Source organism: Mugil cephalus, chromosome 1 (genome assembly GCF_022458985.1).
Source record: "Mugil cephalus isolate CIBA_MC_2020 chromosome 1, CIBA_Mcephalus_1.1, whole genome shotgun sequence".
Classification (NCBI taxonomy): domain Eukaryota; kingdom Metazoa; phylum Chordata; class Actinopteri; order Mugiliformes; family Mugilidae; genus Mugil; species Mugil cephalus.
Genome location: NC_061770.1, coordinates 28,281,670 through 28,304,462, shown reverse-complemented (window position 1 = coordinate 28,304,462; position 22,793 = coordinate 28,281,670). Strand labels below are relative to the sequence as shown.

The following is a 22,793-nucleotide window of genomic DNA, read 5'->3' as shown; positions in this document are numbered from 1 at the left end:
AAGCCTTGTGTTCCTCATCGTCTGGTCTGTGTCACAGGTTTGAACCCCGGCGGATCCAGAGACTCCGCCCTCTACCTCATGGAGTACGAGAGCTCCTCCCCTGACCACGCCTACCTGTCCACGGGGGGCGGGGGGCGGCGTTCTCATGTAGCGGCGCTGCTGAGCTACAGCGAGAACGCTGAGAACGAGGGCGAGGAAGCGTACCTGGAGGAGGAGGAGGAGGAGGTGCTGCAGGTACGCCCGCTGACCTCTAGTTTTGTTGGTATCATGAAAGAAAGTAATGGACAAAATCGCAATGTAAACGATGCATAAGGTGCATAGCGCCAAGAAATGAGAAATAAGTCATGTATTAAAGAGGATTTCTAATCTGTTTCTATTCCTCTGTTGCTATGGTCACACGTTAGGTTGACATGGCAACTCTGGCGGAGCAAATCATCGAGGCCACACCTGAGAGGATCAAACAGGAGGACTTCCCCCGGGGGGCGGAGTCACCACTTAGAGAGAGGCGGGACAACCCCACCATACAGGACACCTGGTTGGCTACCTACCTGGAGACGGTCGACGCCCACACACACTCCCCGCCCAGGTGAGCAGTGTTTCCTGTCCTCTGATAATAATCACCATGGCCCACTAGGAGCCCCTCTTTTTGACACGTTTGATGTTTGTGTCCCCTTTCAGGCGGGTGTGCCCCCCTCCCTCACCCCTCAGCGCGCTGGCTCTCCAGAGGCTCCGCCCCCCGTCCTCTGCGGCATGGGCGGAGTTCCTGAACGCTTCAGCCAATGGGAAGATGGAGAGAGACTTTGCTCTCCTGACACTGACGGACGGCGAGCAGAGGGAGCTGTACGAGGCGGCCAGGATCATCCAGAACGCCTTCAGGAGATACAAGGTGAGCTCATGGGAGTATTATGGGATGTTCAGGGGGCTCTGTTTACGTCTGTCTAATGTCTGTTTACATCTGTTTGTCTCTGTCTATGTCTAACGTCTAACGTCTGTTTACGTCTGTCTAACATCTAACGTCTGTCTAACATCTAACGTCTGTTTACGTCTGTCTAACATCTGTCTAACGTCTAACGTCTGTCTAACATCTAACGTCTGTTTACGTCTGTTTGTCTCTGTCTATGTCTAACGTCCAGCACCTGTTTACGTCTGTCTAACATCTAACGTCTGTCTAACGTCTAACGTCTGTCTAACGTCTAACGTCTGTCTAACGTCTAATGTCTGTTTACATCTGTTTGTCTCTGTCTAACGTCTAATGTCTGTTTACATCTGTTTGTCTCTGTCTAACGTCTGTTTATGTCTGTTTACATCTGTCTAACATCTGTTTACATCTGTCTAACATCTGTTTACATCTGTCTAACATCTGTTTATGTCTGTCTAACATCTGTTTACATCTGTCTAACATCTGTTTACATCTGTCTAACATCTGTTTATGTCTGTCTAACATCTGTTTACATCTGTCTAACATCTGTTTACATCTGTCTAACATTTGTTTACATCTGTCTAACATCTGTTTATGTCTTTCTAACATCTAACACCTGTTTACGTCTGTTTATGTTTGTCTAACATCTGTTTACATCTAACACCTGTTTATGTCTGTTTATGTCTGTCTAACATCTGTTTACATCTGTTTATGTTTGTCTAACATCTGTTTACATCTGTCTAACATCTGTTTACATCTGTCTAACATCTGTTTACATCTGTCTAACATCTGTTTATGTCTGTCTAACATCTGTTTACATCTGTCTAACATCTGTTTATGTCTGTCTAACATCTGTTTACATCTGTCTAACATCTGTTTACATCTGTCTAACATCTGTTTACATCTGTCTAACACCTGTTTACGTCTGTTTATGTTTGTCTAACATCTGTCTGACGTCTGTTTAACGTGTTGATGACTCGTTAACATGCTGATGACCTAACGTCTGTTCAGGGCCGGAGGTTAAAGGAGCAGCAGGACATGGCTGCAGCCGTCATACAGAGATGCTACCGCAAGTACAAACAGGTGGGTAGGTAGGACTGTGTAGGTGTGTGTAGGACTGTGTAGGACTGTGTAGGACTGTGTAGGTGTGTGTAGGTGTGTGTAGGTGTGTGTGTGGGTTGTGGTGGAGCGTCACTAACTCTGTACTAACCTGCTCTCTCTCTCTCTGGCTAGCTAACATGGATAGCTCTGAAGGTAATATGGCTGACAGTAGCTGGACAGATGGGATGTGTAGTGATGTGTGTAGTGGTGTGTAGAGATGTGTGTAGTGATGTGTAGAGATGTGTGGATCGATGTGTAGTGATGTGTAGAGATGTTGGCTCATGTTGACCATACATCATGTCAGGGATCAGATGGTGAACCAGCAGCTCCAGGTGTTAGCATAGACCTGCTAACATTAGCTAATAACCCCCTCCTCGTCCTCTTAGTACGCCCTCTACAAGAAGATGACCCAGGCGGCCATCTTGATCCAGTCCAAGTTCAGGTCTTACTACGAGCAGAAGCGTTTCCAGCAGAGCCGGAGGGCGGCCGTCCTCATCCAGCAGTACTACCGCAGCTACAAGGAGTACGAGAGGCTGAAGGGGGCTCCTCCCCGAGGCTCCACAAGCCACGCCCCCAAGATCAAGTACGGCCCCGCAACGCAGCGCACCACAACACCTCAACGGCACTGCAACACAACCGACACATCGACAATACCGTAAACAACGCGTCACCGCAACCCTCACATCTACGTCAATACAAACATCACCACAACCAACACATCACATCTACGTCAATATAAACATCACCACAACACATCTACGTCAATACAACACAACACATCTACGTCAATACAAACATCAACACATCTACATCAATACAAACATCACCACAACCCACACATCTACGGCAATACAAACATCACCACAACCAACACATCTACATCAATATAAACATCACCACAACCCACACATCTACGTCAATACAAACATCACCACAACCAACACATCTACGTCAATATAAACATCACCACAACCAACACATCTACGTCAATACAAACATCACCACAACCAACACAACACATCTACGTCAATACAAACATCACCACAACCAACACAACACATCTACGTCAATACAAACATCACCACAACCAACACAACACATCTACGTCAATACAAACATCACCACAACCAACACATCAATACAAACATCACCACAACACATCTACGTCAATACAACACAACACATCTACGTCAATACAAACATCAACACAACCAACACAACACATCTACGTCAATACAAACATCAACACAACCAACACAACACATCTACGTCAATACAAACATCACCACAACACATCGACATCAATACAAACATCAACACAACCAACACAACACATCTACATCAATACAAACATCAACACAACCAACACAACACATCTACATCAATACAAACATCAACACAACCAACACAACACATCTACGTCAATACAAACATCACCACAACACATCTACATCAATACAAACATCAACACAACCAACACAACACATCTACATCAATACAAACATCAACACAACCAACACAACACATCTACATCAATACAAACATCAACACAACCAACACAACACATCTACGTCAATACAAACATCACCACAACACATCAACGTCAATACAAACATCAACACAACCGACACATTGACATCAATACAAACATCAACACAACCAACACATCTACGTCAATACAAACATCAACACGTCTACATCAATACAAACATCAACACAACCAACACATCAACATCAATACAAACATCAACACAACCGACACATCAACATCAATACAAACATCAACATCAGTGGATGATGATAGATGATGACTGATGATGGTTGATTGATGGTTGATTGATGACTGATGATGGTTGATTGATGGTTGATTGATGGCTGATTTTGTCCCCAGGGGCTCGTTCCTGACCAAGAAACAGGACCAGGCAGCGAGAAAGATCATGAGGTTCCTGCGGCGCTGCAGACACAGGTGACAAGAGGCTCACCTGAGGACATTAGACTCACCTGAGGACATTAAATGTCTCACATGTCTCATGGACAGAATCTTAACTGAATCTCTTCTTCAGGATCAAAGAGCTGAAACAGACGAGGGAGCTGGAGAGGAGAGGACTGACCACCTAACCCCCGTTCATCCCTTCACCCCTTCATCCCTTCACCCCTTCATCCCTTCACCCCTTCACCCCTTCATCCGTCTCCTGGAGGACCGAGGGACGATGGAGAGGATCAGGTTTACTCTGATGGACAGAAACTGAAGGAGGAAAAGAAGTGACTGACGGAGAGATGCCTTACCCCACGCCAACTCTTCATCTATCTCTATCTATCTATCTATCTATCTATCTATCTCCTCTCTCTCTCTCTCTCTCCTGGTTGAATGTATCTGACGTTTCTTTGACCCTGAGCGTCGTCTCTCAGGAGCTTCATGCAGTTGTTGGACTCATGCTGGTGAAGTGCATGCTGGGACAGAGAGTGGACTTAAAATGTAAATGATGCTAAATCTATTTAAAGAGTCCCACGTAGAGAAACACACATCCAGGGAATAGGAATAGAAGTCTATTGTAAAGTGTCCATTTACAGCATATATCTGGATGTTTTTATTTATTACAGCATGAACTGTGTGTGTGTGCTGCACAGACTGAGGTCAAGTCTTAAGGACCCCCCCCCCCCTCAACCTCTGACCTCTGACCTCTGACCCGTCTCTCACAATCAAAGACACTGCAGAGCCTCCTTCTGGACTACAAACCTGTCGCTCTACCCCACACAGTCCCAAACTACAAACATGGTGAGAGGTCAGAGGTCAGCCCGGGTCCCTTCTTTCCATATCTGAATCTCTCCGGCAGCGTTGCCGGGTTGTCACGGCGACACCGAGTCTACGAGCACGAGCTTGTTTGTTTTTCTGCGGTGACGCGTTGCATGAGTTCAGATTTAAATGTTGCAAATGAAACCAGTGACAAATAAATCAGCTGTTTGCTACACTTCCACTTCTCTGTTTCCTCCCGCTGCACACGGGCAACGGGCAACGAGCAACGAGCAACAAAGACACAGTGAGACTAGCAATAAAGAGCCATACAACAAAGAGTAGCAACAGAGAGATGAGCAACAAATACACGAGCAACAAAAACTAGCAACAGAGAGATGAGCAACAAATATACGAGCAACAAAAACTAGCAACAGGGAGATGAGCAACAAATACACGAGCAACAAAAACTAGCAACAGAGAGATGAGCAACAAATACACGAGCAACAAAAACAAGCAACAGAGAAATGAGCAACAAATACACGAGCAACAAAAACAAGCAACAGAGAAATGAGCAACAAATACACGAGCAACAAAAACTAGCAACAGTGAGACTAGCAATAAAGAGCCACACAAAAACTAGCAACAGAGAGATGAGCAACAAATACACGAGCAACAAAAACTAGCAACAGAGGGATGAGCAACAAATACACGAGCAACAAAAACTAGCAGCAGAGAGATGAGCAACAAATACACGAGCAACAAAAACTAGCAACAGAGAGATGAGCAACAAATACACGAGCAACAAGAACTAGCAACAGAGAGATGAGCAACAAATACACGAGCAACAAAAACTAGCAACAGAGAGATGAGCAACAAATACACGAGCAACAAAAACTAGCAACAGAGAGATGAGCAACAAATACACGAGCAACTAAAACTAGCAACACAGACTAGCAACAGTGATGTGAGCAACAGAGAGACGGGCAACAAAAACTACCAACAAGTACCAGTGGAAGAGTTGGGCCAGTTTGTTACAGTTGCTCCGTTGACACATTCTTGTCAACTGTTGCTGTAGAAACAAAACGTTTGGTTGTTTGTTGGTTCTAATGATCCTGGGTCCGTTTCAGAACCTGGTTTTGTTGAGAACCCTGAAATGAGGCAACTCTGGGTTTTCTGTTCCTCAAAGGGAGGTCGATCATCGAGAGGCTGTTACCACGGCAACCAGGCTTTCTCTCTGGCTCCGCCCCCTGACACAGTCTAGCTCAGTTCATTCATGAAGTGGCTACAGAGGAAAACTGAACAAGTACAACACAACAGGAACACAAACGGTACAAAGGTTCTGAACACTGGTTCTACATCACACACGTTTCAGACCATTCACTTGTTTTATTATTTACTGACTCTTTATTTTTATCTTTAAACACAAGGATAAATATTTATGATCGTCTCCATGACGACGACGTCTCCTCTTCCTCGTCCTCATCGTCAACTCTTCGCCTCCTTCTTCCCGCTTCGCGGCTTGTTGCCGAGCAACGCGTCCATCTCCATTATGAGGGGCGGAGTCAGCTGAGACAGCACCTGACGGACACAGGAGGACGTCAACAGAGAGACAGGCAACAAGAGAGGACGTCAACAGAGAGACAGGCAACAAGAGAGGACGTCAACAGAGAGACAGGCAACAAGAGAGGACGTCAACAGTGAAACAGGCAACAAGAGAGGACATCAACAGAGAGACGGGCAACAAAGAGGACGTCAACAGAGAGACAGGCAACAAGAGAGGACGTCAACAGAGAGACGGGCAACAAAGAGGACGTCAACAGAGAGACAGGCAACAAGAGAGGACGTCAACAGAGAGACAGGCAACAAGAGAGGACGTCAACAGTGAGACAGGCAACAAGAGAGGACATCAACAGAGAGACAGGCAACAAGAGAGGACGTCAACAGAGAGACGGGCAACAAGAGAGGACGTCAACAGAGAGACAGGCAACAAGAGAGGACGTCAACAGTGAGACAGGCAACAAGAGAGGACATCAACAGAGAGACAGGCAACAAGAGAGGACGTCAACAGAGAGACGGGCAACAAGAGAGGACGTCAACAGAGAGACGGGCAACAAGAGAGGACGTCAACAGAGAGACGGGCAACAAAGAGGACGTCAACAGAGAGACAGGCAACAAGGAGGACGCAACAAGAGACAGGCAACAAGAGAGGACGTCAACAGAGAGACAGGCAACAAGAGAGGACGTCAACAAAGAGACAGGCAACAAGAGAGGACGTCAACAGAGAGACGGGCAACAAAGAGGACGTCAACAGAGAGACGGGCAACAAGAGAGGACGTCAACAGAGAGACAGGCAACAAGAGAGGACGTCAACAAAGAGACAGGCAACAAAGAGGACGTCAACAGAGAGACAGGCAACAAAGAGGACGTCAACAGAGAGACAGGCAGCAAGAGACAACTGGAGTCTTTCTGTCGCGGTGACGTTACCGTGATGGAACCGAGGTTCTCCAGGAGCTGTTCTGTGTTGGAGACTCCGAGCAGAACCGAGCTGACACCTTCACTGCGTAGACACCACGCTGTCAAACACAGACACACAGGTTCCACTGGGTTCTACCGGTTCCAAAGGCTGAACTGGTTCTAAAGGTTCTACTGGTTCTAAAGGTTCGTACCTATAGCGAGCTGTGCCGCGGTGCAGTTCATCCTGTCGGCCAGTAGGTGGAGCTCCTTGATTTTACTGAGCTGCTTCTTCCCTTCATCACTGCAGAGACGTTCCTTCAGCCACGCGTAACCCTGAACGGAACCAGAGAGCAGATCCTCAGTTCTGGCGAGTTCTAGCGTGTTGTGTTCTCCTGCGTTGTTCTGTGTTCACCACCGTTCTCCTTTGTTCCGCGTACCTTCATGGCCGCCCTGGAGCTCTCTGGGACGCCCTCGTTGTATTTTCCCGTCAGGAGGCCGCAGGCTAACGGAGACCAGGTCATAGCCCCAACCCCTTAGAGACGGAGGAACCGGACCATTAAAAGGTTCTATGTTCTCTATGTGTTCTCTAAGACTGGTCTGTAAGGCTGTTGTCTGTACCTATCTTGTGGTAGAGTTCTGGCAGGTGCAGTTCCACCTTGTCTCTCTGGAAGTAGTGATACTCGGCCTGCTCACAGACCGGTGGAACCAGGTTGAACTGCCGGGCCACAGAATACGCCTCCTGACAACAGACACACGTTTAATGAAGCTCTGTGAACGTAGCGTTGGTCTCATTCTAGCTCGGGTGGTTCTAGTTGGTTCTGGTACCATGATCTCCACAACGTTCCAGCGGGAGGTTCCCCAGTACATAGCCAGGCCCTGGTCGATGACGAAGGTCATGGCTCGGACCACCTCTGAAACAGAAGCACCGATGGGCTCACTGGTCTAACGGTGGTGCTAATGGTGATGCTAACGATTGCGTTAATGGTAATGCTAACGGTTGTGCTGATGGTGATGCTAATGGGGATGTGGTGCTAATATTAGCATGGGTTCAGTTTGGTCGGAGGTTTTCGGACCTTCCATCGGTGCGTTGATGTCGCTCCTGTTTGCAAAAACTATGTCAACGTAGTCGAGCTGTAGCCTGGAGAGAGAACCGCGCAGACCTGCAACACACACACACACACACAGACATACACACACACACACACACACACACACACACACACACACACACACACACACAGACACACACACGCCCCGTGACCAGCGCTCCATCAGGTTCTAAATCCTGACCCTGGTTTCTGGCTCTAGGTCCGGGTCTAAATGAGGCGGTTTCTGGCCCCAGGCCCGGTCCCTGGGACCTGAACATGATTGCGTAATGTCGTCTACCTTCGATGATGTGTTTCCGTGACAACCCCCGCTCTGTCTCCGCCCTGGAAACAGACACATGGACGGGCAGACGTCATGAGAGGACATGTTGTGTCTGGTTGTTGTGGTTCTTGCAGCCGTAGAACTAAAGAAGTACTCACTGTCCTCCCCAGTAGATCTTGGTGGTGACCACGTAGCTGGATCTCCTGATGGAGACACGTCGTCATTCAGTAGAAACTACTCAGCAGAACACAGATGTTCCCCCCGCCCCCTTAAAGGTCCTACCTCCAGTCCTTCTTCTTCAGGATGTTCCCCAGAGTCGTCTCCGCCCTGAAACACAAACCACTTACAAACGTGAACAGGTTCAATGAGTTTAATGGTTTTAATGGTATGAATCGCGTTGGTACCGGTACTGGTACTGATACTGGTAGAGATAATGATACAGATAATGATACTGGTATTGACACCACTTAAGTCTCTAAAGGACCAGTCTGGCTCCGGTATCAGGTTAAACCTGAACCAGACCCGGTTCTGGGCTCAGTTTTCACCCGTTCACATGAATCTAACATGAAAAGAAACTGAAAGATTAAAAAGAAATGAAATCTGGACAAAAGGATCCATCAGATCAATATGTTAAAAATAAGCTTCATGTCTAGATGTGTAGCAGCCACAGTCATGATGATCATGGTATTAAAAAAATTGTGTTAAAGTGTGTAATGATAATATGGACTAAATGATGTGCTGCTGTTATTCTGAGTCTAATTCATCTGATTCAAAGATGCATGTCCTGGATTGTCCCTGATTATTCACATTGTTGTTGATATCGTGATAATGTTTTTTGTCCATGATAATATATGGTGACAGCTGTAGTGTGTTCCTCTGTAGACGTTCATGGACACAGGCAGTGGGTAGCTGTGTTCATGTATAGACATATGAGGTGACTCTGCGACGCCCCCTGTGGGAGGACAGCTCACCTGCCTGAGGCGTAAACCTCGGCCGTGTCGAACAGGTTGACTCCACGGTCGTAGGCCACGGTCAGAACGTTCTCAGCCATCTGCACACATTCACATCGATTAGACAGGACATGGACCGACAGAACAACCTGACCCTGGCCTAAGGTCCTACAAGGCTGTGAAGAAGCCCCTGATCAATGAGAGACAGAGCTTAGACCCAAGAACACAAGGACTGGACAGTCAGGACCTGGAAGAAGATTCTGTGGTCAGATGAGTCCAGTTTCCAGCTTTATCTTCCTCCTGCTAATGTTCTGCTACGCAGAAGGCCAGGCCAAGCATCATCTCCAGCATGGACAGCAGCTACTGTCAGACATGGTGGAGGCAGCATCAGGCTTTGATGCATGATGCTGCTGGTGTTGCTCATCTCACTGTCTGTCATCACACATTCAGCTCCTTCTCCAAACCCACATGGTCCCTTCTGCACGTGCTCTGTTGTGTTCAGGTCCAAACTGGATGTTTCTACCAGATAAAGCCCTTTGACTCACATCCAGGACCAGTAGAACCTGATCCAGGATCCAGGACCAGCAGAACCTGGCTGCAGGATCCAGGACCAGTAGAACCTGATCCAGGATCCAGGACCAGCAGAACCTGATCCAGGACCAGCAGAACCTGGCTGCAGGAGCACAGGATCCAGGACCAGTAGAACCTGGCTGCAGGAGCACAGGATCCAGGACCAGCAGAACCTGAACCAGGATCCAGGACCAGTAGAACCTGATCCAGGATCCAGGACCAGTAGAACCTGTCTGCAGGAGCACAGGATCCAGGACCAGCAGAACCTGGCTGCAGGAGCACAGGGTCCAGGACCAGCAGAACCTGATCCAGGACCAGTAGAACCAGGCTGCAGGAGCACAGGATCCAGGACCAGTAGAACCTGAACCAGGATCCAGGACCAGTAGAACCAGGCTGCAGGAGCACAGGATCCAGGACCAACAGAACCAGGCTGTAGGAGCACAGGGTCCAGGACCAGTAGAACCAGGCTGCAGGAGCACAGGATCCAGGACCAACAGAACCTGATCCAGGGTCCAGGACCAGCAGAACCTGATCCAGGAGCAGTAGAACCTGTCTGCAGGAGCACAGGATCCAGGACCAGCAGAACCTGATCCAGGGTCCAGGACCAGCAGAACCTGATCCAGGACCAGTAGAACCAGGCTGCAGGAGCACAGGATCCAGGACCAGTAGAACCTGATCCAGGATCCAGAACCAGTAGAACCTGGCTCCAGGAGCACAGGACCCAGGTCTTAATCCCTTCTTTTTTCTTGTGAACAACAAAATAAATATAGTGTGTGTGTGTGTGTGTGTGTGTGTGTGTGTGTGTGTGTGTGTGTGTGTGTGTGTGTGTGTGTGTGTGTGTGTGTGTGTGTGCGTGCTTTAATGACGGTACCTCATCAGAGATCTGAGAACCAAACGTCACCCACGTTCCTGTGAAGAGACCAGGATCAGCTCTGAGTTAGTGTGTATCAGTAGTGTGTATTAGTGTGTGTGTGTGTGTGTAGTAGTGTGTTTTAGTGTGTGTTTTAGTGTGTGTATTAGTGTGTGTGTGTAGTAGTAGTGTGTGTGTGTGTGTGTGTGTGTGTGTGTAGTAGTGTGTCTCAGTGTGTGTGTGTGTGTGTGTAGTAGTGTGTCTCAGTGTGTGTGTATTAGTGTGTGTGTGTGTGTGTGTGTGTAGTAGTAGTGTGTAGTAGTGTGTGTGTGTGTGTGTGTAGTAGTGTGTGTGTGTGTGTGTGTGTGTGTGTGTGTGTGTGTGTGTGTGTGTAGTAGTGTGTGTGTGTGTAGTAGTGTGTATTGGTGTGTGTGTGTGTGTGTGTATTAGTGTGCGTGTAGTAGTGTGTGTGTGTAGTAGTGTGTAGTAGTGTGTGTGTGTGTGTGTGTAGTAGTGTGTGTGTGTGTGTGTGTGTAGTAGTGTGTGTGTGTGTAGTAGTAGTGTGTGTATTAGTGTGTGTGTGTGTGTGTGTGTGTGTGTGTGTGTGTGTGTAGTATTAGTGTGTAGTAGTGTGTGTGTGTGTGTAGTAGTGTGTGTGTAGTAGTGTGTATTGGTGTGTGTGTGTGTGTAGTAGTGTGTATTGGTGTGTGTGTGTGTGTAGTAGTGTGTATTGGTGTGTGTGTGTGTGTATTAGTGTGCGTGTAGTAGTGTGTGTGTGTAGTAGTGTGTAGTAGTGTGTGTGTGTGTGTGTAGTAGTGTGTGTGTGTGTGTGTGTGTGTGTGTGTGTAGTAGTGTCGGTGTGTGTAGTAGTAGTGTGTGTATTAGTGTGTGTGTGTGTGTGTGTGTGTGTGTGTGTGTGTGTGTGTGTGTGTGTGTGTGTGTGTGTAGTAGTGTGTATCTCTCACCCAGTCCTAAACACGACACTCTGAGTCCAGATTTTCCCAGATTCCTGGTTAAAAGTGAATAAACAGAGAGCATCATGGGAGTTCAGTCTGTCCACCAATCAGAGGACAGGGGCTGTCTCACATAATAATAATGATAATAATGATAATAATAATAACACTAATAATAATAATAATAATAATAATAACACTAATAATAATAATAATAATAACAATAATAATAATAATAATAGTAATAACAATAATAATAATAATAATAATAATAACAGGTCGTCTAACAGAGAATACAAACAGAATGTTTTATGTTTTATGTGTTATTAGCTGCACTGTTGACAGAGCAGGTGAGGAACCACGTTCACAATCATCTCAGACCCTTTATCTCCTGTTCTTCCTCTAGACCTGTTGGAGGCTTCTAGGTTAAAACGCCCGTGTTGGGTTAGTGTTTGTAATAATGAGGTGAGGGCAGCCAGAGTTCTCTTACTTCTAGACTCCTTAAAAGCAGCGTTCGACCAGTCGGATTTACAGACACCATCTAATAACAGCTGAAATAATAACTTCTCCAGGTGAACGTTTTTAACTGGAGATCTAAAATAGCTGACTTTGGTTCCCTGAAGTTGTGGTGGAAAGTCTGCAGACCTGGAATTAAATGTTGGACGTATTGAAGCTGGTGCCCTGCTGCAGGAGAAGAGGCCCGAGTTAAGCTCAGTCCTGCATGAGAGGGTCGTTCTCTCGCTTCCCTCAACTCAAAGCTCTTTTTGTAACCTTGAGAGATCAATAGCAGAAAGGAAACTAATGACAAGTTTAATGCTTCCTGAGGGGAGAATAACACCGACCAGCCCAAGGAACTGTTGCAGCGACAGAACCATGCACCTTGTGGTGTCGGGGGAAGCTCCCGGAGGCTCTGCCCAGCTCAACGCTGACCTCGGTAAAGACTTGTCTGTGGAGGAGTGGGCTGCTGCAGTTAATCAGATGACATCAGGACACGTTCCCTGGGTTTGATGGATTAACCACAGAACCAGCTCAGAGGTCACTCTCCAGCTGCAGTCCCAGCTGGACCCGGTCTGAGGATCTGGACCTGACGGGGATCATCCCTTTCTTCATCTCGGTGCTGCAGACCTGGACAATCCTCTAGACCAAACGTGGAGCCGTGCAGACTCCCGGTTTATTTGAGGAGCCTCTGTTTTTCACTGACTTCTTAGTCTGCTCGCCTTCAGAACAGGCTCAGACAGGCTGGATGCACTAAACTGAGCCTTTAAAACCCTACCAGCAGACGTCCGGAGTTTCTGAGAGACGAAGGTCTGTGTGAGCAGTGGTGTGAGGAAATAGCTTCCGTTCTCTCATTGTTTCTCATTCTGTCCTCTACAGAACCGCATCTGGACAAGTTCCAAGACGAACCGAAGAAGGATCTACACCAGACCTGTGTCAAAGTCCTCGACTTCCAGCCGGTGTCGGAGGTCAGGGATGGAGGTGGACTGAAGGACGGTCCTCGTACAAGCTGCCGTTTAAAAGGTGGTGCAGCAGCTATGAACAGGTCCGGAGCGCACATCGATCCTGGGGTGAGGGAGGAATGTTTGTTCTTGTGCTGGTCTGTTTGTGGAGTGTCCAAGGCTGGAACCACGGTTTGATGGTTTCAAATGAAGGTTTTTCATTTCAAATGTTGATTTTTGGCCCAAAGTAAAGAGTAAGACTGTCAGCACACTGCTTCATTTCTTAATCTGGTTCTGCTAAACTCTTACACATCCAAGACTCTAATTACCACAAAGCCCCATCATCCTACTGTTTATTTTATAGGAAGTCATTCTTTTTTGTTTGCCTTTTTTCTGTAAAAAAAAAAAATAATAATAATGATAATAATAATTAAAACTTGGTATTTTCAAACTGACATTTAAAGAATTAAAAACCTGAAAACTATTGAGATGTTGGTAGTTTAGATCAGGTGACACTGCAAGTGATTCATGAAGTCTGAGGATTTTATGGTCGTTTCTTTATGTGTGAACATGTTGAAAATGTCCAGAGGGTCAAAGTTCAGAGTATAAATGACATGTGAGAGGAAAAGACACTGGATTTAAACGTTTGACTAAAGAGAAAAGTTCCTGCAGAAATTAAAGCCACAGGATGTAACACAGACACAATGATCACACAGTGGAAAAAGATGAAAAACGTGTATAAAAATGCCCGAATGGACAGACGATGGGGAGTTCATGCTCAAACATAGAAATATAAAAGTATTTATCATTTAAATCTCCTCAGGTGTTCTGGCCCCGTTCCTCATGTCCATGATGTTTGGTTTGATTGAATCAGCTGCTCCAGATTAAAACTCCATTCAGAGCTCCCATAGACAAAGTGCTGGTTTTAAGCCTTTGTGTAATAAATCAGAATAATCTTTTAAAATGTGACATTTCATCTCGTCCCACCGTCTCCTTCGTGCTGCTCTGGAGGTTTCAGGCTGGATTCTGTAAATCACCTGGAGACAGTTTGTGTTGTTGTTGTTGACGCTACACAAATTAAATTGAATCTGTGTGTGTGGACTCTGTCGCCATCATCAGCTTCTTTCTGTTGGTTCTTATTAAACCAGAGAAACATGATATAAACCGTTTAAACCCTCTGGTGGTCTCACCCCGTCTCACCCGTCTCACCCGTCTCACCCGTCTCACCTGTACGGCATGCTGTTGGTCTCCATGGTGATGTCGCACTCCTTCAGGTAGATCTCCAGCCTCCGTCTCTCCATCAGCCTGCGGGCGGCTTCCAGGACCTGAGAGGCCAGAGCCGACTCCTCCTTCTCCTTCCTCCTCCCGTCGCTTTTCTCCTGTTTCCCAGAATTCCCTCTGTTCACCTTCGGCTTCTTGTTGAAGCCGTACAGCTCCTCCACCGAGAACTTCCCCGACTTCCCTCCGGCCGCCGCTGCAGACGGTCCCGCTGCCCCTGAAGCTGACGCTCGGCCCGCAAACATGGTCCTCTGAAGACCATCAGACACAGGGTCAGGGCTTCATCTGTCCTCACCTGTCCTCAGTTGTCCTCCAACTGTCTCCTTCAGAGGCTCCAAACTAAGTACCAACGCCAATCAAAACAGATGTCCTACCTGTCCAACCTGGTGTCCCTGGTCTCTATGGTGTCCCTGGTGTCTCTGAACTCTCTGGTGTCTCTGAACTCTCTGGTGTCTCTGAACTCTCTGGTATCTCTACGTGTCCCTGGTGTCTCTGGTGTCCCTGGTGTCCTTCATGTTAATCTGTTTGGATGATCCGACCAATCAGAGCTCAGATCTCAGGATTTAAAAACTCTGGGTGCAGATGTTAAACATGGCGTCAGTCCAAAATGATGCAGCTTTAATTCCACACACACACACACACACACACACACACAGCCTCTAAGTTCAGACCCTGAACGCATCATCCCAGCATGCCTGCGGGATGTGTCTGTGGCTATTTGCTAGTGTTCTGTTGTTGTGTTGTGTTCTATAGTTGATGTGTTGTGTGTTGTAAGCGTGTTTCTTGTTCGTGAAGATTTGGTAGGTGTTTATCAGTAGATGGTTATGCTAGTAGAGATCATGTAGATGTGTGTTTGTTTGGTGTCAGTGAATGCCGTGTTGGTAGGGTGGGTTCAGTCGCGTGTCTCTGCAGTGTGTGTGTGGTCGTGTGTGTGTGTGTGTGTGTGTGTGTGTGTGTTGTGTGGGGGTGTGTGTTTGTGTGGTTTGTGTGTGTGTGTGTGTGTGTTGTTGTGTGTGTGTGTGTGTGTGTGTGTGTTTGTGTGTGTGTGGTTGTGTGTGTGTGTGTGTGTGTTTGTGTGTGTGTGTGTGTGTGTGTGTGTGTTGTGTGTGTGTGTGTGTGTGTGTGGTGTGTGTGTGTGTGTGTGTGTGTGTGTGGTGAGTGTGGTCTGTGGCTGTGTGTGTGGTGTGTGTGTTGGTGTGTGTGTGTGTGTGTGTGGATTGTGTACACACACCCAACAATCCGAGGCCCTGACAGAAATCTGAGGACAACAAACTCAGATTCATCGAGTCTAACGAACATTTTCTCCCTTTGTCTTTGAACGTCCTTATTTTCCACTGGACCTGTTTGTTTGTCAGTGCATCGAACAGCGCCCTCTACCCGTTTGTTGGGTATTGCACTTTCATACACATTTCTGATACACACGGCTCATTTTGGCGCCCATTTCTCTGATTGGCACGTCCAAAAAAAAAAAAAAAAAACGTGGGCGGGGTCTATCTGACGTCATCTCTTAGGACCGCCCCTTTAAACTTAACCTCAAAGGAAGCAGCTGGGATGTAGTTAGAGGAAGGGTGCAGCCACAGGTTGACTGGGCCGTCTAGTCCAAGAGTCTAACGTTCTTATTAAATAAAATATGATGCGATAGTAAACTATTGATCTGTGTGTAAACCTGCCATCAGAAGCAGAATAGAGGAGGAAGTGGCTGTAATACTGGGTGTAGCGTGACGTATGTTGTTTAATGGTAAATGATGAGTTTATTTCATTTTTAATGTCGTTGTGTTTTAATTAGACTTGTAAATGGTTGGTCAGACAGTTTGTTATGTGGATGATGATAAACTGATCAGAAATGAATGTGATGTTAGAAGTATCACAGTGGCAACATCCCAAAGCTTTTTGCAGTTAGTTCATATAATGAACTAACTGCTCTACACCTGGTAAAACATGTATTTATTTGCTATATTACTTAAAGTGTGGATGCTGCTGTAGCAACGTATTCGTCACAATGTGAATAAACAGTTTCCATGGCCACAGACTTCATTGTTCTTATATTGTTTGTCTTGTGCTTCGTTTCTCAGAGTGATGCAGAAAAACTAGTTGATGCATTTGTGTCTTTCAGGCTGGATTATTGTAACTCGTTACTGTCTGGCTCCAAATACATAATAATAAAATGTGGTTCCTAGAGGTTCTAAAAGTAGAATGGGAGGTAGAACCTTCAGCTATCAGGCTCCTCTCCTGTGGAACCAGCTCCCAGTTTGGGTTCTGGAGGCAGACACAGTCTCTACGTTTAAGGTCAGGACTAAGACTTTCCTTTGGAAACTCTCTCTGTGATGGTGAACTTTAATATGTAGACAATGATTGACAGGGAGCTGTAGTTGTTTTATTGGAGATCATGATCAGTCACACACTGAGTCTCTCTGTACTTTCTTTTTGTAGTGATTCATTTCTTTATGGCTCTTTTATGTCTTTATCGGTCCAACGTCTGAGTAGATTGAGGTCGAGTGGCTGATAGAGACGTGTTGGTGTCAGAGACTTTGAGCTTTATTTCAAACTTCCATTAAATGTGATCGAGTCAGTTTGATAGATTCAAGGCAGAACCAGATCAGTGAGGATCAACAGAAGACAACATGTCTACTGGGACACCTGCATCACTCTGGTTGACTTTACTGAGCGTCGTCCTGTCTGTCTTTACATGTGAGTACAAACTAAAACTATGTTCAGGAGACAACGTATCGTTTGACTGGATCTAGAACATCTGATCACCCACATGTTAGAGGAGACAGTTCATAAGGAGTTTCCACATTATTATTATATTAATATATTCTCTGTACCTGCCTCTGCATGAACCTCCTCCCTGTTATTTCTAGGGTTTGCTATAGTTCAAGTGTCATCTGATACCAGTGTCGGTGCTTAAAGAATGAAAACATGCAAAAAAGACATCGTACAAAAACGGTGCCTTTTTATTTTTTAATACATGTGACGTATAAGTGTGTTTGTCATTTTCTTTTGTCTAGATTTGATCATAGACTGACAGCGTATTGTAATTCAAGAGTTATATGAGAGTGTAAGCTCCTGTGTTTACAGGTGTTATAAAAATCATTTAAGGAGTGACAACTGTGTGTGTGTGTGTGTGTGTGTGTGTGTGTGTGTGTGTGTGTGTGTGTGTGTGTGAGTGAGTGAGTGAGTGAGTGAGTGAGTGAGTGAGTGAGTGAGTGAGTGAGTGTGTGTGTGTGTGTGTGTGTGTGTGTGTGTGTGTGTGTGAGTGAGTGTGTATGAGTGTGTGTGTATGAGTGTGTGTCTGTCTGATGACGGTATAACAGCTAAGCACAGCATAAAGAAAGCTTCACTGAACTGGTGTGTGCTTCCAAACATATACATGCTGACTCTAACGCTAGTAGCCAGACTGAAAGCAACTCAGATTTTGGTGCCAGTGAATTTTTAATTAGCTTAGCCTCCTTAGAATCCTCCTTTCAGTGATTTTTAAAGCTGCTGATGCTCTTCCATCTTCGCCTGGATGATGGAAGCTTCCATGTATGAGTTTCATGTCTCGTGTCTGTGGAGCGTTGCTTCCCTGGTGGCTGGTGGCTGGTGGCTGGTGGCTGCTCCTCCTTCTTGGCTGTAGGCTGGTGCTGATGGCTGTGAGGGAGGAGGCCGGAGATCAGAGCCAATGTCGTCTGTACTGTGAAAAACACAGAAAACAAAACTCTGCACAGTGTTAGCAACATCACAATTTAGCTGTTTCACTTCTTCTACACTTTATGTAGCTCTGCTCTCAGCACTTAAACTTAAACTTTGATTGGCCCTCAAGCTTTTTATTAATGGACCTGTTCCTCCTACAACTCCTTCTTTATTTGATATTTGTTGCACTCTGGAAACGCTTTTGTGAACACAATATCTAATAAGTACATGTTTTTATCGACATGTCCTAGATGACATGAAAACATGAGCTCTAGTGTGATTTTAACATTTTTAACCATTATATGAACTTTTAAATTAAATTATGCATCATATAATCCTGTATATTTGTATATTGTTAAATTATATGTCTCTTTTAACACATTTCAATCATGATAACTATGAATTCTGCATACCCCTAATTGCTTCTTCTGAGTAACACTCAGGCAAATAACTCAGTCTCAGTCAGTCAGTCAGATAAGTGACAGTCCTTCTTCTTGAAGTAAGCACAGCTTTGTTATTTGCCTCTCAAGCTCATTAGTCTTCGTCTTGATTCGAACCTTGCGGATCATCCCATGCTCATCCTCTGTAGTCTCGTCGATCCTTCAGTCAGAATCCCGTAGACGCTGACTCGTCCACGATCGAGACGACATCTCCTGGGATGAAGTTCTGTGTTGGAGGATTCCTTATGGCTCTGACGAAGTTAGTCCCATTATCGAATCACATTCCTTCACTTCAAGATTCAAGATCAACTTTATTGTCTCCCAAGAGAGAAATTTGTTGGCGGCCATTCGCCCAAGCTGCAGCCACAACACAGAACAAACCATACAACACAACACAACAGGCAATACAACACGGAAACCCACAGAAAATAGCATCATATGCTGCAAGGTGCCGAGAAGAGCAAGAGACAGCTAGTGGCTAGTGCAGAGATCGAACACCATTTCCTCAGTTTTATTCACATTCAAAATAAGGTAGTTATCTTCACACCACGTAACAAACCTGAATTTCCAAAAAGTAGTCAGATGTGTCATAATTCTGTTTCAACACTGGTAGAATTGCGGACTCACTGGCTATTAGTACAAAGGAGATATAGCAGAGTCCCAAGCGACTGGACTATAGACCAATTTACATTCTACCTTAACAAGAAGCTGTGGCAGGTGTCAACAAAAGTATTTTGCCCCAAACGACCAAGGAAGCAGGACGTCCTGCTTCGACCAGCCAGTGACGATCAGTCAGTGTGCGTTCATGCTTGAAAAAGGTTGAAACTCTGGGCTACAGCATCGTAGACCTGAGAGCCTAGTGCCTCACTCTTAGGCAGCATCTTGGTTTATTCCAACTACCTTTTTACTTTTTGTAGGTTCATCCTTGTATTACACCAGTAGCTTCTCCCACTTTTACAAAGTCACTCCTGCCTATTTTACACCCTTATTTTCTAATCCACTTCTAAGTTTTTTTTTTTTTTAAATAATAAAGTTTATTGCAAACAAACTGTGAATTTTACCAAGTGTTATGAGTGCAACTACCTTCTTCATGCTCTTGTGAGGAACACAGTAGATATACCTTTTGTTCCAGTAGCATATACCTGGTAAAGGCCCATCATATCATAATCAAACTAAAGACATTATGATCAGATATATCATTGTAATCGATATAACATTATAATCAAACATGACCTCATTGTCATCTGCTTGCGTTTTTCATTTATCTTCTTCTTAGCACATCACAGGCTTTAAAATTACACGACGTTTTCCCCCTTTGTGACCGTAAGATCACAACAACTCCACCGTCTTTGGATGAGGTTCAAACCTCATGACCATTGGATCACTGCAGACATTATTGTGTTCAGGGAGGTGGGTACCATATTACCAACTAATAACAGGGATCCTCATTGGGTAAGAAATGTTAATATGAATCTCACCACCTGTGAGGTCCAAGCCCCATCGTTAGGTTACATTGCCACACACATTAAATGCTAACAGCTTTATAAAATAGTACCGAACAGTGTGAGTGCAGGTGATGGGCAGATTTCCTAACCTCTAGGTCCTAGTGTCAGAGTTTGGTTGTACTGGGCTGATCTTTCATTGTCTTTCAAGTCTTGAACTGTCATCATACCAATAGCATGCTCTCTTTTGAGATCCAGTGTAAGGCCTTTGTGTGTGCAGATGATTGTCGCTTTAAATGGGCACAGGATGTCTCGTCCCAGTAACTTAATTAGTAAATAACTGAGTATAATAGGGGTGCTGTTATAAATTTTCCTGGCATTATCATGTGCACCGGTTGCTGCCGATACAGGAATAAGTGGCCCCTGTGTCCACCATAAAGCATATTCTTGACTGTATTTCAACAGCGACAGTGGGTTCCTCCTGTGGTTGTGTTGACATGACCGGTGACATGTGTGTCCCTCCTGGCTTCTCTAGGTACCACTACTGCCCCTCCTTTGCTGGCCCCACCCAAGGATTGATGGGGCAATCAATGCGACGATGACCTTTCTGGTCACATCCCCAACATCTCACTTCTTCGTTTTGTTCGGTGTTCAGCTGGGCGTAGGATACACCTCCATATCTGTGGATTGAACCCTCTTCTTCTTCCCTGGCGATAGTAACCTCCTCCTTTGTCTCCTCCTCCTGGGGCAGGCATCTGTCAAGATTCGATTCAGTCTCCTTTACAGCATGGAGCGTCAAAGGTCCCCCTCTCAGGCCATCGCATGAAGAACCTGATGTTCTCTCGTGCCATTTATTCATGCATCGTCTAATCATGACCTGCCTTATCACTAGCTCCACTGGGGTCAGCAGCCCCTCTCCTTTTACCATTACAGCCCGTAACTCCTTGTTTAACACTTTCCTCTTGCCTTCTAAGTTCTGTCTGTCCCTGTTCTCTTGTTCTTATTATAACTATTATTTTATGTGCAGTGGTGGCCTGTCTAAACCTAGGTGTCCTAGTAAGGTTGTACTTCAAGTTTTAGTAAGGTATCCAAATTTATCTGTTTCCCATTCTATTTTTCTGGGAACAATCTGTATCTGCAACCGTGGTTCTACTTCCCCCCGTTGTCTCCCAGCTATGGTTAAGTTCTCAGGAATCCTCAGAAGGGGTTGCAGAGGCAATATTACTATGCTGGGGGGTTGTTACACAAGTTTTCTAATATAGTTGCTAGTGTATATGGTGTCCACAGACTCCGTATTACAACCTCCCACAGTAGCACTGGAAACTCCTCTTTAGTCTGAGTTAAGTTTACAGTTTGGTAATATGCCACAGTTTTTGACTGATCTCTTGTTCAGTCTGCCGATGCTCTATGCCGTCCTCATCTCTATATGTCTATTCCAGCCAAAAGTGTGTTCTGATGCCTTTCGTCTCACAAGCTCCTCCTTGTTCAAAGTGATCCTCATTCATTCATTCATTCATTCGTTCATGTTTTTTACTTTGTATGATTGTTATAACAGGTACATGTGTGTGTGTTCTTGATGATGTCATTGACCTTCTTCCTCTACTTCTCCTCCATGTGGCTCACACTGTAACTCTTCTTCTCTTTTTCTCCTTTTTTTGTTTTTTCAGTCTTTATCAATCTGCCCGTGCAGACACTCGCTTCTTAACCTGACAAAGCCCTTAACACTCGCTCAACACTTTACCCAGGCACTTAGTCGAGGTGGTATCCACAGATTGATTACACCACACAACCTAGTGGTGTGAATTGCTAGCAAATTGTATTGCACACCACTGGCGATACTATCCTGCCTCACACTGGACAGGACGCACTTTATAGCCCCCACTGGAGCAGTGGCTGCAGACACCCTCCTCTCCAAGACAAGACATACGACTGTGCATGTTTTTAAGCTGGTACCATTTTATTACACAACAACCCCTCTATGGCCTCCTGAATTCACTTCCTCAGCAGCTAAAAGCTATCAGTAATTTGTTACGTTAACCCTGTAAATACACTTACATTTAAAAAGCTATCAGGAATTTGTTACGTTAATCTCTCAAATTCACTTCCCCAACATCAAGAGACTGTCCGAAACCTATTGCCCTGTTGTTTTTTAGCTTTTCCTGATTAGTACCATCAAATCCCTCAGCAAATATCACCGTGGTCTCCTGAATTCACTTTCCCCACATCAAGAGGTTATCAGGATATGCTCTGTTCTTCTCAGCTATTCCTGATTTACTGCTAGTCTGAATAAGTCATCACACTCATTCACTCTTTCCACACCACGGTCTTGCTGAGGCATTTGTCACACCCACAGACACACAGGTTTACACTCTGCTGCTCTGAGTGATTTTAGGGATTTTTGAAAGGGTTAGGTTCAGAAAGAGCAGACCATTTTTCGACGAGATTTGATCTCACCTGGGCGGACCACATCTTCTGGACCAGGTAAGTGACAGTATGGCCTGTTCTGCTTGTGTCACTAAAGTGGTGAAGTTGAGCCTCCACTGTTTCTCCAAAGTCTGGTGGCTTGAAGCACCGATCCACTCCAACGCTGGTGAGCGGCTGAAGCTCTTCCATCCACTTTGACCAT

The 22,793-nt window shown here is 45.6% G+C and overlaps 3 protein-coding genes across 5 annotated transcripts in view; 2 read left to right on the top strand and 1 right to left on the bottom strand.

Annotated features, from left to right (window-relative positions):
- camta2 (calmodulin binding transcription activator 2) overlaps positions 1–4,989 on the top strand; it is a gene marked incomplete at its 5' end in the record, with an annotated part of 13,652 nt that extends 8,663 nt beyond the window's left edge. The window contains 8 exons of the mRNA XM_047585755.1: positions 38–234; positions 405–586; positions 679–886; positions 1,931–2,002; positions 2,153–2,173; positions 2,407–2,603; positions 3,912–3,986; positions 4,084–4,989. Coding sequence (XP_047441711.1) covers positions 38–234; positions 405–586; positions 679–886; positions 1,931–2,002; positions 2,153–2,173; positions 2,407–2,603; positions 3,912–3,986; positions 4,084–4,138 — 1,007 coding nt within the window. The remainder of the gene's footprint in view (positions 1–37; positions 235–404; positions 587–678; positions 887–1,930; positions 2,003–2,152; positions 2,174–2,406; positions 2,604–3,911; positions 3,987–4,083) is intronic.
- Positions 1–22,793, top strand: part of LOC125009548 — a 321,026-nt gene that overhangs the window by 287,606 nt on the left and 10,627 nt on the right. The gene's annotated exons all lie outside the window — the stretch shown is intronic.
- On the bottom strand, positions 5,124–15,224 carry LOC125009275 (voltage-gated potassium channel subunit beta-3-like). Of its 3 annotated transcripts, none has more exons than XM_047587085.1 (14): positions 14,563–15,205; positions 11,912–11,955; positions 10,968–11,005; positions 9,548–9,627; positions 8,859–8,903; positions 8,735–8,779; positions 8,595–8,638; positions 8,282–8,368; positions 8,034–8,119; positions 7,827–7,947; positions 7,646–7,740; positions 7,421–7,541; positions 7,239–7,327; positions 5,124–6,332 (listed from the first exon to the last, which is right to left on the bottom strand). In XM_047587085.1, the coding sequence occupies exons 1-14, from the start codon at positions 14,856–14,858 to the stop codon at positions 6,240–6,242; spliced, it is 1,284 nt and encodes a 427-aa protein (XP_047443041.1). In that variant the 5' UTR covers positions 14,859–15,205; the 3' UTR covers positions 5,124–6,239. The 3 variants fall into 3 exon arrangements, with proteins under 3 accessions (XP_047443041.1, XP_047443033.1, XP_047443024.1); XM_047587077.1 differs by lacking the exon at positions 5,124–6,332 and having other exon boundaries at positions 6,981–7,327; positions 14,563–14,864; positions 14,988–15,224; XM_047587068.1 differs by lacking the exon at positions 5,124–6,332 and having other exon boundaries at positions 6,981–7,327; positions 14,563–15,224.

Bases quoted from the DNA above. Each gene is read 5' to 3' on its own strand.
- LOC125009275 (XM_047587068.1), bottom strand. From the start codon at position 14,858: ATGTTTGCGGGCCGAGCGTCAGCTTCAGGGGCAGCGGGACCGTCTGCA. The intron at 9,628-10,967 runs GTACCGTCATTA...GAATGTGTGCAG, and splicing joins GTTCTCAGATCTCTGATGAG to ATGGCTGAGAACGTTCTGAC. The intron at 8,904-9,547 runs GTGAGCTGTCCT...TTTGTGTTTCAG, and splicing joins GAGGTTTACGCCTCAGGCAG to GGCGGAGACGACTCTGGGGA.